Here is a 16,189-nt window from a genome sequence, read left to right on the forward strand (position 1 = left end):
TAAATTCTTTGGTCAGATGTGATCGAGAGAAGGAAGCTCACGTGAGGCTTGCGTCAGATTACGATGCTCTGGATATTGTAAATAAGACTGGCATCATCTAAGCAGTGGAAACTGTAAAAAGGTGGAATACTAACTGTTATATTGTTTAACAAATTATAGGGAAAATACTTTGCATAATCTTTTATTAACAGTGGCACTAGCTGTCTTTATTAAAGGCTCATTGTTTGCGGCGCCGGCGCCGGCGGCGGCGGCGGCGGGACGAAGCCAATGGACGGACACGCTAAGCTTCCACCGGGGTTTCTCAGGGTCTTCACTAACGTACCGTCGACCTCGAACAATTCAATTCGGCTGAAAAGATCACACATTCACAATTCAAGAAAACCATTATGCAATATGATAATATTTTGTTCTAGAAATTAACGTCTGTAACTTGGTAAAGAAAATATTAAAGATCAACTAAAGGCTTTGTCCAAGATCGCAATTTGATCTTCGTATGTATCAGGATACGCGTTTTGCTGACAATGCATCTTATAAGGATGTGTGTTCCACGTGACATATGTTTAATGATAGAACTCTACGGTGGCCCATACCCGCCACTGGTGAGATCGTTTTTCACCGTATGCCTCTATATTTTATCTGGCGACCGCCAGATACTTCCACTAGTGAGATAAAATGTAGAGGCTTACAGTGAAAAATGATCTCACCAGTGGCGGGTATGGGCCACCGTAAATATCACACGCAAAACAATTCTGCACACATACCTCTGTGTGTAAGCGATAATCGATAAGTCTGTGGCCTCATATATATTGCTGTTGTGTGAGGCTTCACCACGTGTATAGAGAATTATCATTTATTAGTTATCATTTGAGAAGGACAGGTTTGACACTGTCACTTAAAACATACGCGACATTAGTAAGGGGATGCTTGTTAGAAGCATAAACGCAGAAAGCACAACACCTACACATTCTGGTGCTACATCTTCTCCTTGACCAAAAATATGTATCCCCGCTTGGAAGACACATATCACAGATACCCGGGAAAAAATGAGTTGACGATAGTGTCTGATTTGAAATCAAAAGGAAATGACTCACTCGTTACTCCGGTACACAATGTATACGAGTTCGTCGCATTCGTTGAACTCGAGGTCGATGGCCGCTCCCAAAGCACCGTTGGGGCTTGTGTGCAAGTGCGTAATTTCCGTTGAGCTTGGGTCAAAGGAGAATAGCTGTCCAGGTTCATCCATGAATAGTATTGTACCTGCAGTTAGTGAGATAAGTTCTAACATAGCAAAGTGGGTGAGTTAAAATTTAACGTCATATCGCCAATATTTGAGCCATATCGAGACGAGCGAAAGTACTGATGAAATTCAAAATAGATATATTGAGACTGTATAAAAACCATGTCGTCGAAGGACAGTAATATAACTGGACTTATAGATCGCCAGCCACTGAAGATAGACCACCATACTAGGAACCATGTGGAATTACTTACTAACACGGCAAAGGAGAGATCAAAGACGTCTCCTGTTAATAATGACATAGTATTCTGTGCAGACGACACAAGCGGACATGTCTTTGTTGTTTAACGCTGAACCAAGTAAAAGTCACTCTATATCGCAGAGGTCTTTATGTAATCGAATCTTGACCAGAGAAGCCAGTGTTTGACATGAGCACCGATCGGGGTCCTATGATGCGCCCATTCCACCAAGTCACCAAGTTTTACCGCCTGATCCATTTTGTCGCCTCTCAAGACAACCATGGACAGCTAGGGACCGACCATATATTCTAAAGGTGTGTGTGTGTGTGTGTGTGTGTGTGTGTGTGTGTGTGTGTGTGTGTGTGTGTGTGTGTGTGTGCGTGCGCGCGCGTGCGTATGGGGGTGGGGTTTTGGTGTTTGCAAGGTGCTTTTCTTTTTAAAAGTCAGGATCATAGATTTAAAAAGAGCTGTAGCTGAAAAGATATGTAACCTCAATATATGCATCTTTAGGAGCATGGATGGTGTTCAGTGTGTCAGGTCAGAGTATAGAAATGGTTGCTACAACCGAGATCCGCTCTTGAGCTGAGTTGGCAGCCATGTTTCTACGTGTGTCAGTACCATACCCGTGCGTTTCACCAAAGTGATAGGACGCGCATCACTTCGAAAACAGAAATACTCTTTAAAGCGGCGTTAAACCCATCTATCTATCTCACTCACAGTCAACCAACTCACGACTCAGACACAAACGTAGTTACTGCGGGGACACGTTCTCGGAACCCGGCATAGAAGGCAAAATCACCGGAACTGATCCTTTGCGTATGGAATCCTAGTAGTGATATTGTCGCATTGTCGCCCTTACATAAACCAGCAACACGTGTCAAAAATAACCAAAGCGGGACATTTTGACCATTTCTCGCATTATCGCGCTTTGAATACTATTCATGTTATTAATTAAAGGGCGACAATGCAACAACGCGACAATGTCCCTTCTAGTATTCCATAGTTGAATTGTGGTCGTTCGGATATGATATGTGTTTGTTTGTTGTTTAACGCTGCACTCAGCAATATTCCAGCTGTATGACGGCGGTCTGTAAATAACCGAATCTGGACCAGACACTCCAGTGATTGACATCATGAGCATCGATCGACGCACTTGGGATACGATGATGTAACTACATACGACATTTATTGTTGCGTATTCGATAGGTCTGTCAGGCTTCATTGAGCGATCATTAATCAGTGTATCCATATAACAATATATATTTCCGTCGATACATCGACGCTAACATTTCTAATCAATGACAGTCTATGGTCATATGGTCCTGCTATCGTAGCCTCACCCCCGGGCAGTACGTCGAACGCCTTTATGTCGCCTCCAGTGTGGGTCAGGAATGGGAACAGGATTCCACCTGAAGCAGAGGCATCTACTACCCCGATCACCATGCCGATAACCAAGTACACTGTTCTGAAACATTATCAGTGATGGATGTGAAACTCCAACAACTACAAGTAGTTTCTGCTGTGACTTCACCAACAAACGTATGATATTACCGTCTAACAAGGCAGAAAGGTTCTCGCCCAGGCATTAATAAACACAAAATACATAATGATCGTAAATAAATAAGGCGTGCTTCTACGGCTATCATCAATTACTGATTGATTGAGTTTGGGTTTACGCCGCTTTTAGCAATATTACAGCAATATCACGGCGAGGACACCAGAAGTGGGCTTCACACGTTGTACCCATGTCGGGAATCGAACCCGGGTTTTCGGCGTGACGAGCGAACGCTTTAACCACTAGGCTACCCGACCTCCCATCAATAACTAGCACAATGGATCTGACTGAATAAAATCAAAAATGACTAGGTATAGGGTACCTAAACAGTCAACACAAACAAACAAAAAAGAAATAAAGAAAGATACTGGGCACACTTTGAACGCGACTTAGCTTCAGATTATTATGCATATCCAATGGTTTGTTTGTTTGTTTGTTGTTTAACGTCGCACTTAGCAATATTCCAGCTATATGACAGCAGTGATACCGCCCACCACCATGACACAACCGCCCCAATACCGATCATGCATGGTCAAGGGTTGTTCGCCTGACATACGACTCGCCGCTCCGTCGCCAACAAATCTGTGAATCGGAGGCAAAGCCTTGATTCGCCTGTAAACATGGTGTATGACCATTGGCGCGCAGCCCCTCCCTGGGGGCTGCCTCGCCCACCCTAATCCTTGCCGCCCATGGTAAGCTGTTCGGGTCATACCTGTCACAAGACGTCTTGCTTTCTGGCGGGGCTTTTAAAGGTAGGTAGTGAAATTCTTTATTGATAACAGGAGCAGAATGATTCTTATGCGTAGTGCAAATCGTACGGTACTTATCCCTAAGTCTAAAAATACACATTTCATTTGCCAACTGTGTTGTACTTGTGATGGCGGGGGCGGGTTGTGGCACTATTCCATTGGTGTGACGACAACCTATTAATAAAAAATCTCTGGGTCAGGCAAACCTGTGGTTGACTGCATGAACAATCATACACGCCGTTGTCATGTAAGGAAAGTTACTCTCTCAGTCCCTGAGTTCTGGCTCACCCTTCATTAACGACGATCTTGCCAGGAGCTCCAGTGAAGGTAGCTATTACGCGCATCGCAGAGTTCATTCTGTTGAATGCCATGATTTGGTTTGTTATTGATGTATCAGTGTAGAGAACAGGGACGATTAGTTCGTCGCCGGCCTCATAATACGCGATAGCAGGGACCGCAAAAGTCTGTGACTGAAAATCTACAAACAAACATGAGGAATGTTATATATGAGAGTTGACAGTGTAACATCACGTGTTTTAAGCGTGTTTTAATATGATTGAGTGAATACTACATGTACTACCGCAGCTACTACCATTACTACCATACAACCGTCGTTGCAACAACTGCATGTACAACACTACTACTACTGGCCCGTGAAGATCCGGGTTAGAATAGGACTACTACTACTACTACTACTACTACTACTACTGACCCGTGAAGATCCGAGGTAGAATGGGTCTTCAGCAACCCATGCTTGTAACTGGGGACTGGGTGAGGTGAAATTGGGTTTAACGTCGCGTCCAAGATTATTGCACTTATATAGCGACGTGCATGCACGTGTGTGTGTGGCTGTTTGTACTAGTCCGGACTAATGACAATTTATAGTGCTAGCTCACCTAGATACCATGTCGCAGTTTAACATGAATACCCCACTCAGACTCCGAGCCGACCAGTCCTTGTTTTAGACCCTTTTTCGGCAAGGGTTGAAACTGCATTTTTACAGCCAGTTATCTCACTTGCCGCGGGGAGATGGGATTTTACAGCAATCTAACTTCCCTAAAAATGATATCAGCACCAAGACTATTGAAGTATTTCCTTCTACAAAGTACTTCCTTACAAGTAATACACAAACTTGACAATTTTCTTCAGGACTCGCTTCATTATTTATAATAGAAGCGGGAAAACATTCTGGATTACAAAATCTTTATATGCATTTGGAAGTTGGATATAATTACAAGGACTATTCTGGATAAGCACTTCTTTACTTACCCAAAGTTTCAGGGCTTCTTCTCGCCCCTTCAAAGGTGGGGTGAGGTAGGGTTCAACGTCGCGTCTAAGATTATTACACTTATATAGCGGACTAATGCCGATTTATAGCGCTAGCTCACTGAGATACCATGTCGCAGTTTAACACTTAGACTCCGAGCCGACCAGTCCTTGTTTTAGCCCCTTAATGCCGAGCGCCAGACAGGGTAACAACAAGTACCATCTTTTAACGGTATGACGCAGCCGGGGATCGAACCCCGAACCTTCCGCGCTCCGGGCGGACGCTCTACCACTAGACCACGGAGGCGGTCTTAAGAGGCGACTAACGGGATCGGGTTGTCAGAGTCGCTGACTTGGTTGATGCATGTCACCATACCCCAATTGCGTGGATCGATGCTCATGATGTCAATCACTGGATCGTCCGGCCATGTCTCGATTATTTACAGACCGCCGTCATATAGTTGGAATATTGCTGAGTGCGGCGTTAAACACAAAACACACACACTTCTACTACTGCTACTGCTGCTACCTCCCGGGAGAGCGAAAGGTTGATGGTTCGATCCCTAGCCTGGTCATATTGAAAAGATGGTGCTTGTTGTTACCCTGCTTGGCGTTCGGCATTAGGGGGGCTATAACAAGGTCTGGCCACCATGAAATCAATGTAATGTGTCTGAATAGGGTATTCAAGTCAGACTATGGTATGGTATCTCACTGTAGAAGAACCTGCATAAGTCCGGACTATAACAAGGAGCCAAACATGACACGTGTGAAATATATGAAATAAGGATCTTCATGCGACGTTTAACCCATCACCTCACCAATAACACCGCAACTAACATGTCTATGCTACACTCACTTCAACTACTATTCATTCTGCTACTACTACTACTACTACTACTACTACTACTACTACTACTACTACTACTGACCCGTGAAGATCCGGGTTAGAAAATATCTTCAGCAACCAATGCTTTCCGTAAAAGGCAACTATGCTTGGCGTAAGAGGTAACTAACGGGATAGGGTGGTCAGGCTCACTGACTTGGTTGATGCATGTCATCGATCCCACTTGCGTGGATCGATGCTCATGATATCAATCACTGGATTGTCTGGTCCAGACTCGATTATTTACAGACCGCCGTCATATAACTGGAATATTGCTGATTTCGGCGTTAGACAACAAACAAAACTACTTTTCCCACTACTACTACTACTACTACTACTACTACTACCACTACTACTACTACCACTACTATTCCCTCTCCTACTACTACTACTACTATCCCCACTACTACTACAACTACACTACTACTACTACTACTACTACTACCACTACTACTCTTCCCTCTTCTACTACTACTGCACTACTACTACTACTACTACTACTGCACTACTACTACTACTACTACTACTACTACTACTACTACTACTACCACTACTACTACTACTACCACTACTACAACGACCACCACTGCTACTACCAATACCCCTGTCGCCACCAATACCACTGGGTCTTTTAATATGATATAGATTACGTCAAATATAATTAGGGTTACCCATTGCATCAGCAACCAGCCTCGAGTTTTGTCCGTCTAAATCTGTACAGAACATCTGAAATGGATTGGCAACAAAGTAATCAAACGTAACAGTGTCAGAATTAACGTCAATGACGAATTCCCTGATTGTAGTCGGAAATGATAGTGTACTAAGTTCTGCAGTTTCCAAGGTGGAACGACGGTTTCGATGCAGAGTCTGGGGAACTTCATTCGGGTTGAATCGCCAAACTGTGGGAAGTTGACAGTCAGAGATGAAGACGGTCGCGCCTTCTGTAAAAGTGAAACAAATGAAGTTGGCCAAGTGCAATTTGTACAAGAAAGTCAAATTCTAGTATTCGAAAAATATCACTCGTCAAAAGCTTAGCTTAACTCCCTCTGTGGAACGGAAACATCGTTTGAGGTGATGCATGTTTTTGTTGATATATACTACTCAAAATAAGTTAAAGAACACCCGATATTTGTCAAATCACTATAGTTAATCTGTCATATGAAAAACATCGGATCTCTTTTGAGTAGTATATATGCATTATGGCACGTAGATGTGAAAGCAGTGATCTTATCCAGGAACGCCACGCGGATCTGGTAGGCCTTGTAGGGCACTAGGCTCTGGCTTCTGTCCTGCTGTGTGACACAAACCGCAGGTCGATCATAAGCAGCAGTTAGTCGATTCGCGGGATAACGGAACTTCACGTCTAACAAGAAACTGAGCTACTGTCTGTAAGGACAGCTGAAATATACTCAGAGGCGATCAGACTGGTTCTCTGGGTATGCTGCGCTGCGAGGCAATATATCATGATCAATAAATATTTCGATATTGCAGAGGGCGTGTGTAAATAAATTTCTTGAACATAAACAAACACAAAATAACGGTGCAGGCTCATCGGATGTCTTTATTTGGAAATACTCCTCATTGTTATAATTTGATTAAAAAAAATTAGTATCCCCGAAGGGAAACCGCGTTTCGATTTCTGACTGTTTGAATGGCAATCTGACTGAAATTGATCTGGATCTCATTTCTAGATCTCTATTTTATAGCTTGGCATTTACATCTCTCTGTCACGGCAGTAGACCTAAAACAATACACATTTCATTATTTAAATGAAAATCGCAAAATACCTGGCATGTGGCTTGTCAAAACATCGTTCAACATTGCGACCCATTACAGATGTATGTATTTCGTAATTACTTTCAATAAAAAAGTCTGTTAAGTTTTGCTGATCAACGTTAAAAAATTATTTCTTTTTGTTCGCTCCGGCATAGCGTGAAGACAAGCATAGGCACTAGTTAATAACATGTTCACAACACAATATACACATCGCGCAAGACGAAGACCAGTCAAGAAAATTTAACCAACTTCAGGTCGACCATTCTAAACAAACAAACAAACAAACAAACAAACGTATGGATAAATAGCGCGAAACTTAATTTGAACCGTTTTGCTGGAATCTCTCAGCATGCGTCTGCTAACGGACCCGTTGAAAACTTCGATTACGGATTAAAAATTAATTCCTTAAGTTTTGAAACACACCCCACTACCACCCCCAAAACGTTAATTCTGAAAATGTTGAATTCATGAGTTTTGTCAAGGATTTATCGACTAGGTGTTGAAAATCATTTGTAGTATTTTTTACAGATCATTCTATATAACGTACAGCACAAGACATCTTCCCCATTCGTGACCAGCTCGTGTTGCTCCGGGACAAGCCGAATAACGACTGGTGCCTGTCATTCGTGACCAACTCGTGTAATTCCGGGACAAGCCGAATAGCGACTCGTGCCCCTCTCGTGGCCATTTCAAACAAGTGCAGTTTTCCGACCGCGGCGTTCGTTTTTACACCTAATTTTTATTGCATGTTTTGATCTAAAAACTTTTTTAAAGTGACAAAGACCATTTGTCATTTGATTCTAAAATGTATGAGGAACTCAAGGATATATGTATCACAGCTGAGTTTGAAATATACGTGATGTCGTTAATCCAGCCAAAATATAACTCCATAATTCCACCCTAGTTCGGCGAGGGTGGAAACTGGACTTTTATAGTCAGTTACCTCCCCGGCCTCGGGAAAATGGTGGAAACTGGACTTCAGTTAACTGCCTTGCCTTGGGATGTTGTGCATTAGAAGGACTTAACAACACTTCAACTTTCAGTCGTCTTTCCGGGGCCATTTTAATTAGCCCGCGTAATCACCAGAAGCCAATTCGCGCCAGCGACCCAACAAACTGGGCTTCTGCCCAGCGAGGGGCTGGAAAAGGCGGGTATATTCCCTTAAATCTTTGCATTTGGATGATGCTCACTATAACTTTTCACCTTGCAAATTCACAACTTCTTTATTTACTGTTGTTATCCGTAAGTTATCGCTACTTTGTCATCCGTCAACTTCCGTGTAATGTCAATCAAACAATTTATATATGTAGATTTACTAAAGCAGACGGAATACACCCATGTCTGATCGTGAAGTGCCGATGTAAAAACAACATACTTTGTTCAAAGGATAAGCCGATCTTACGTTGCGTGATTGCTCGTTTTTATTTTTTAAGGAACCGTGGTCATCATGAACATTCTAGTCACGTGTGCTAACATTCGTGACCAACTCCATTCGTGAGCAACTCGTGTTATTCCGGGACAAGCCGAATAGCGACTCGTGGCAATTTTTGCGACCGGGTTCCGTCTTAGCGCAAATGGGCATACCTAAAACAATTGTCAACTCGTTGCGTAATGGCTCACATATTATTTCCCCATGTTCTATATATAGTTCAGATGCAATTTAAAGCACATTGGGACGTGCGGAATTATACAGTATGATTGAACACATTTAACCGTGTCGATCTTGGGTATATTTTAAGATGCAAGACATATGTAATTATTTTATTTTATAATTATATTATTTCTGAGGGTTTCTTTGACGAAGAACTTAAAATCATACGCGCATTGTGATTAGTTTGTCGTATTTTCGCACATAATATTCATCAATAGGGGGACAAGTCTTCTTGCAGGTTACGGAAAGGGGCGAGTGGTGACGAATGGTGTGCTAAATCAACTGACCAATGGGGTGGGTGGGGGCGTACCCTACCTTTAAACAAATCAGATGAGTATTGGCTTATATAGGAGAGGAGGGGATGGGCATTGGCTTATAGAGGAGAGAAGGGGATGGGCATTGGCTGATAGAGGAGAGAAGGGGATGGGCATTGGCTGATAGAGGAGAGAAGTGAATGGACATTGGCTGATAGAGGTGAGAAGGGGATGGGCATTGACTGATAGAGGAGAGAAGGGGATGAGCATTGGCTGATAGAGGAGAGAAGTGAATGGGCATTGGCTGATAGAGGTGAGAAGGGGATGGGTATTGGCTGATAGGGGAGAGAAGGGGATGGGCATTGGCTGATAGAGGAGAGAAGTGAATGGGCATTGGCTGATAGAGGTGAGAAGGGGATGGGCATTGGCTGATAGAGGAGAGAAGGGGATGGGCATTGGCTGATAGAGGTGAGAAGGGGATGGGCATTGGCTGATAGAGGAGAGAAGGGGATGGGCATTGGCTGATAGAGGAGAGAAGTGAATGGGCATTGGCTGATAGAGGTGAGAAGGAGATGGGCATTGGCTGATAGAGGAGAGAAGGGGATGGGCATTGGCTGATAGAGGTGAGAAGGGGATGGGCATTGGCTGATAGAGGAGAGAAGGGGATAGGCATTGGCTGATAGAGGAGAGAAGGGGATGGGTATTGGCTGATAGAGGAGAGAAGTGAATGGGCATTGGCTGATAGAGGAGAGAAGTGAATGGGCATTGGCTGATAGAGGCGAGAAGGGGATGGGCATTGGCTGATAGAGGAGAGAAGGGGATGGGCATTGGCTGATAGAGGAGAGAAGTGAATGGGCATTGGCTGATAGAGGTGAGAAGGAGATGGGCATTGGCTGATAGAGGCGAGAAGGGGATGGGCATTGGCTGATAGAGGAGAGAAGTGGATGGGCATTGGCTGATAGAGAAGAGAATGAGATGAGTACTGGCTATTGGCTGATAGAGAAGAGAATGAGATGAGTACTGGCTATTGGCTGATAGAGCTGAGACGGGATGAGAGTGGAAGGGGGTGGGGGCGGGGGATTGTTGTAAATGCTCTGGAAACTGTAAGAAAGGCTATTTGACGCGGTGCACGTGAAGTTCCTACTCGACGCATGCGCTGTAACCCCTGGATGTTGTTATCGACTGCATGCAAAGATTATGTGTGTAGACTTCGCTAAGAACTATAGTGTTTCATTAATATCAATAAGCATATTGAGGATTTACAAATATTGGTTACATCTAGAAACAGGACAGCCTTTTTCGTTATTTTGCTAAATTTATTATTCTTGTCTTCCTGGAAAGAGAAGAATTGTAACCTCCCGCATATTTTGAATTATGTATGGGAAAATGGGTCACATGGCCTTTAAATTGTATTGGACCTGGGTCACGTGACCTTTAAATTGTATTGGACCTGGGTCACGTGACCTTTAAATTGCATTGGACCTGGGCCACGTGACTTTCAACTTGTATTGGACCTGGGTCACGTGACCTTTAAATTGCATTGGACCTGGGCCACATGACCTTTAAATTGCATTTGACCTGGGCCACATGACCTTTACATTGTATTGGACCTGGGGCACGTGACCTTTAAATTGCATTGGACCTGGGGCACGTGACCTTTAAATTGCATTTGACCTGGGCCACATGACCTTTACATTGTATTGGAGCTGGGTCACGTGACCTTTAAATTGCATTGGACCTGGGTCACGTGACCTTTAAATTGTATTGGACCTGGGTCACATGACCTTTAAATTGTATTGGACCTAGGTCACGTGACCTTTAAACTGTATTTGACCTGGGTCACGTTGCCTTTAAATTGCATTTGGCCTGGGCCACATGACCTTTACATTGTATTTGAGCTGGGTCACGTGACCTTTAAATTTCATTGGACCTAGGTCACGTGACCTTTAAATTGCGTTTGACCTTGGCTACATGACTTTTACATTGTATTGGACTTGGGTCACGTGACCTTTAAATTGTATTGGACCTGGGTCACGTGACCTTTAAATTGCATTGAATCATGGGTCACATGACCTTTACATTGTATTGTAGCTGGGTCACGTGACCTTTAAATTGTATTGAATCTTGGGTCACGTGACCTTTAAATTGTATTGAATCATGGGTCACGTACCCCTTTGATTTCATTAACATATCTATCTTGTGTTGTTCAGCAGATAGTGCATTTCTTACCTGCGCATGAAATGCTTTCTTCAATGACGCCCCGGAGAGATAAGTTAAGGTCTTCTACATCGGCCACAATATCCTCTTTTACGATGGAGGCAATGCAGGGCTTGTCACACTTGGGATCTAAAGAAGAAGAAAGTAATGTTTGACAATGTCTTAGTTTCACACATGGCACTTCATTAAACCGGGACTGGAGATACATCCGTATCCTCCCAATGATAGTTTAAATAGCTCTAGTAGTAATTCTCATCACTATATATTGGCTAACATTAGTAATAATAATCAGCACCGACTTATGATATTGTCGGAACCGTACAGTTGGCTAAACTTTCATCAGAGATTAGTTATGATTATGGGAATGTTTATTTCTTATTTAGATTATAGAAGTAATTATAAATCATATACATGTATAGCGCCCTTTCCGCGGCGCCCGTAAAAGTAGCACTTTCACTATTGGTAGCATGCTGTTGTCCTCCTTCTCCTTCTCCTCCTCCTCCGCATCATCATCATCGTCGTCGTCATCATCGCAAGTAGTAGTATGTTACACGCTATACTACAGTGTGCTGGTAATGCAGATAAATAAATAAACATTGAATGAATGAATGGACAGACAGGGAGAAAGATAATTTGGTTATGCATGCATGTTTGTCAAGACTTACCATGACAGGGCGTACATTCGTGTAAAGCAGCTAGTTGGACAATATGCAGTTGAGAGTCTATTCTCCGAAGGAGGCGTTCAAGGTCAGCAAGTTCGCAGTTAACACCTCCCTCCGAAGGAGCAGCGAAGCTCACAATCAGGACACAGCTGGCCAAGAGCAACATCTCTGAAGTTTGGAGACCACGTATTAGTGTGTGTTCGTTTAGTCACTTTATATGTCTTTATTTTTCACATATTTTTACGCTCAATTACTTATTTTTGTTTTGCACCATTGAGTTATTTTTTCTCCAAGCCGTAATAATACTAGTTTGACCACGGGGCATAATGATCAACATCGAATAATGTATTTTACAAAGTAGGCCTAATGACATATAGAAAGTTTCTACTTCACATGGGCTCTCAGGACCGCATCCGTGGTCTAGTGGTAGAGCATCCGCCCGGAGAGCGGAAGGTCCGGGGTTCGATCCCCTGCTGCGTCATACCAAAAGACGTTAAAAGATGGCACTTGTTGTTACCCTGTCTGGCGCTCGGAAAATTAAGGGGCGAAAACAGAGACTCGTCGGCTTTGAGTCAGTAGGCGCGGTCGGGTATCCTGGTGTTTAAACCGTTCTCTCGTCACGCCGAAGACCCGGGTTCGATTCCCGACATGTGTACAATGAGTGAAGCCCATTTCTGGTGTCCCCCGCCGTGATGTTGCTGGAATATTGCTAAAAGCGGTGTAAAACCATACTCACTCCTCCACCTGAGGGTGTAGATATGCAATGTTTACGGGTACGTCACTGTTGAACGATTCCATGATCGATGACAGGTATTCCATGCATGTGTTACATCATTTCACCTCACCTCACCTATCATGTTACATTAAATATTACTTATTATAATCTGCTAGTATATAAATTTGTTCTGTTACTTGGCACAAGATAGTATACACCAATGTTTGATGGTGGCTAAAAATGAAACAAACAAGAAATAGTTATACCACAGTGATGTATTTTATACGTGTGTCAATAATGCTTTTAGCTGTTTTGGCAAACTCGATTTTCGAAATCTACAGCAACAAATCTTTAATGAAAAGGAATGAGACACATGCCTGTTTCTTTAGGCATGCGATTACTCTCCTAGGTGAGAGGGCTCTCTGTCTTATCTTCACTGTCGATTAAACTGCCCACGGGGAGTCGGCCATTAAACATGTACAAAATACTGCCAAGGACAATTGAGTTCATTTTGCAATTATTGTAGAAAAATGTCCGAAATGTTCTTCGGATAATGAACTTGAAGATGAATATACTTGTAATCGTAGTCATTGCAGAAATATAACTGAACGTAACTTTCTCTTCGAACGCTTGAACCATTTGAAACTTCTTTAGGTACGTGTATATTCACTATATATTGTGTAGCAAACAGCGTGGTATGAGCTACACATTGTAACATGCATGTTTAAGTTATATGATTCATGCAAACCTCAACATATGGTAAGCTATCATGTTTATTGATATAGTTAAGCAAAGGTTGTGAAAATGGCCTTCAGGGACCGATCATTTAATACATAACCAGATTTTTTTATTTAAAACAAAAGGCCTGATTTCATTTAAGAAAAACACCTTGCGACAATGTAATATGTCATACCTTTGGCTTGTTCAAAATACATTAAAACGTCTGAAACACCGGAAAGGGTCAAGAGACAATCTAACTTTGAAGTGAGTGAGTGAGTATGGTTTTACGCCGCTTTTAGCAATATTCTAGCAATATCATGGCGGGGGACACCGGAAAATGGGCTTCACACTTTGTACCCATGTGGGGAATCGAACCCGGGTCTTCGGCGTGACGTGCCAACGCTTTAACCACTAGGCTACCCCACCGCACCTCTAACTTTTGACATGTCCGTGGCACAAGCATCTCCTCGAGGTAAAGGTGTTAATTGACTGACAGTGGAAACTGGACTTTTTATGCTATCATTATATCTACTTCTCTTGAGAAAAGTAACTTAGGTTGGATCAAAGACTTGCTCATGTCAAATTAAAAACACACTGCTCCCTTAAATCCTAACATGAGCCCTTGGAACACTTTTTAGCCTTACCTCTGCATTTCATGTTATAAAGTTTACAGTGTACGTAATGAACAAACACTAGTTCCTGTTCATACGGAACTTTTATATAGCAATAAATACATGGTTTGCCCATTTCTTAAATAATTCGCATTCAGGGGCCACAATGGGCCCAATGTAAGGGGACCCGTGAAGATTCCGGGATAGAATAGGTCTTCTGCAACCCATGCTTGCCGTAAAAGGTGACAATGCTTGTCGTAAAAGGCGACTAACGGGATCGGGTGGTCAGGCTCGCTGACTTGGTTGATGCATGTCATCGATTCCAATTGCGTGGATCGATGCTCATGATATTGATCACTGGATTGTCTGGTCCAGACTCGATTATTTACAGACCGCCGTCATATAGCTGGAATATTGCTGAGTGCGGCGTTAAACAACAAACCAACCAACCAACCCATGTGAGGCTGCCAGTCCCGGCTACCATCTTATTTGTCACTCTGGGTCTTAGTGCTCACCGACCGCCTCCGTGGTATAGTTGTAGAGCGGAGGTTCCGGGGTTCGATCCCCGGCCGCATCATACCAAAAGACGTTAAAAGATGGTACTTGTTGTTACCCTGTCTGGCGCTCGTCATTAAGGGGCTAAAACAAGGACTGATCGGCTCGGTGTCAGTATGCTGTATCCGATTGGGGTATTCATGTTAAACTGCGGCATGGTATCTCAGATCGCTTAAATTGCACTAGAAATCGGTATCAGTCCGGACTAGTACAAGCAGCCACACAGACACACACACGTGCTTACACATCTCTATATAAATGCAAATATCTTGGACGCGACGTAAACCCCATTTCACCTAACGTCACCTCACCCCACCTCACCTCACCTCATCTCTTTGCTCACCCCTGAATCATGAAGACTACTTCACACAAATATCAATTCACTTCTCTTCAACGCTAGAACGAAACACTATTGAACACGTTCTTAGGTCATCAATGATTTGAAAGACACATTGCGGGACAAATATCGGAAAAATTAAATAAACTCAACAGTTTATTTTTATGCAATTGTAAATTGAAAGAACTATTGTTAAACTTGATTATGTCGATTTAACCATCACTCATTCCTGCAACACTTTACAAAGTAATATGTGCCTGGGTAATTTTGTGTAACATATATTGGCTGGGGTAAGAAATGAATTTGCAACCACATGACCCCTACCATGGTTGAAATGTTGTAAATATGTCTCAGATACCCATCAGCAGTTTCTCTTTTTAATTTTTAAATATTTTAAATTATACTATACTTTAAATATAAAACCATGTAGAAGTATTATTTGAGTGCTGACGAACCCCGCCACAGCTCATTTTTTACTAACTAGGTCCGCTGTTCTGTATAGGCCAATTATACGAGTAGTTTCAGGCTTGTATATATAACATTATAATAAATATAAATAATAGTGATTAAGTATTTAGTATACACTAAATTTTCAGGCATGAAAATATCGGAAACATATTTGAAATGTTAAAATGTATCTATCCCTCACATGGAAGTTACATCAAAGGAGTTCGTTTAACCAGTTCGGATCACGGCTAAACGAGGCGAGTATCGTGGATGTGCATTGACCAATCAACAGGCAGCGTAACATTGAGCGCGGTC

The 16,189-nt window shown here is 42.7% G+C and overlaps 1 protein-coding gene across 1 annotated transcript; it reads right to left on the reverse strand.

Moving 5' to 3' along the window:
* Window positions 1-209: 209 nt before the first annotated feature.
* LOC139479339 (uncharacterized) lies at window positions 210-12,655 on the reverse strand. Its single transcript, XM_071262197.1, has 7 exons — window positions 12,493-12,655; window positions 11,840-11,956; window positions 6,601-6,870; window positions 4,069-4,258; window positions 2,817-2,941; window positions 1,092-1,257; window positions 210-348 (listed from the first exon to the last, which is right to left on the reverse strand). Exons 1-7 carry the CDS (start codon window positions 12,653-12,655, stop codon window positions 210-212), a joined length of 1,170 nt encoding a protein of 389 aa, XP_071118298.1.
* Between the last annotated feature and the right edge of the window lie 3,534 nt (window positions 12,656-16,189).

This window comes from Haliotis cracherodii, unplaced genomic scaffold, assembly GCF_022045235.1.
Source record: "Haliotis cracherodii isolate W230 unplaced genomic scaffold, xgHalCrac1.p SCAF_4, whole genome shotgun sequence".
In the NCBI taxonomy this organism is placed as follows: domain Eukaryota; kingdom Metazoa; phylum Mollusca; class Gastropoda; order Lepetellida; family Haliotidae; genus Haliotis; species Haliotis cracherodii.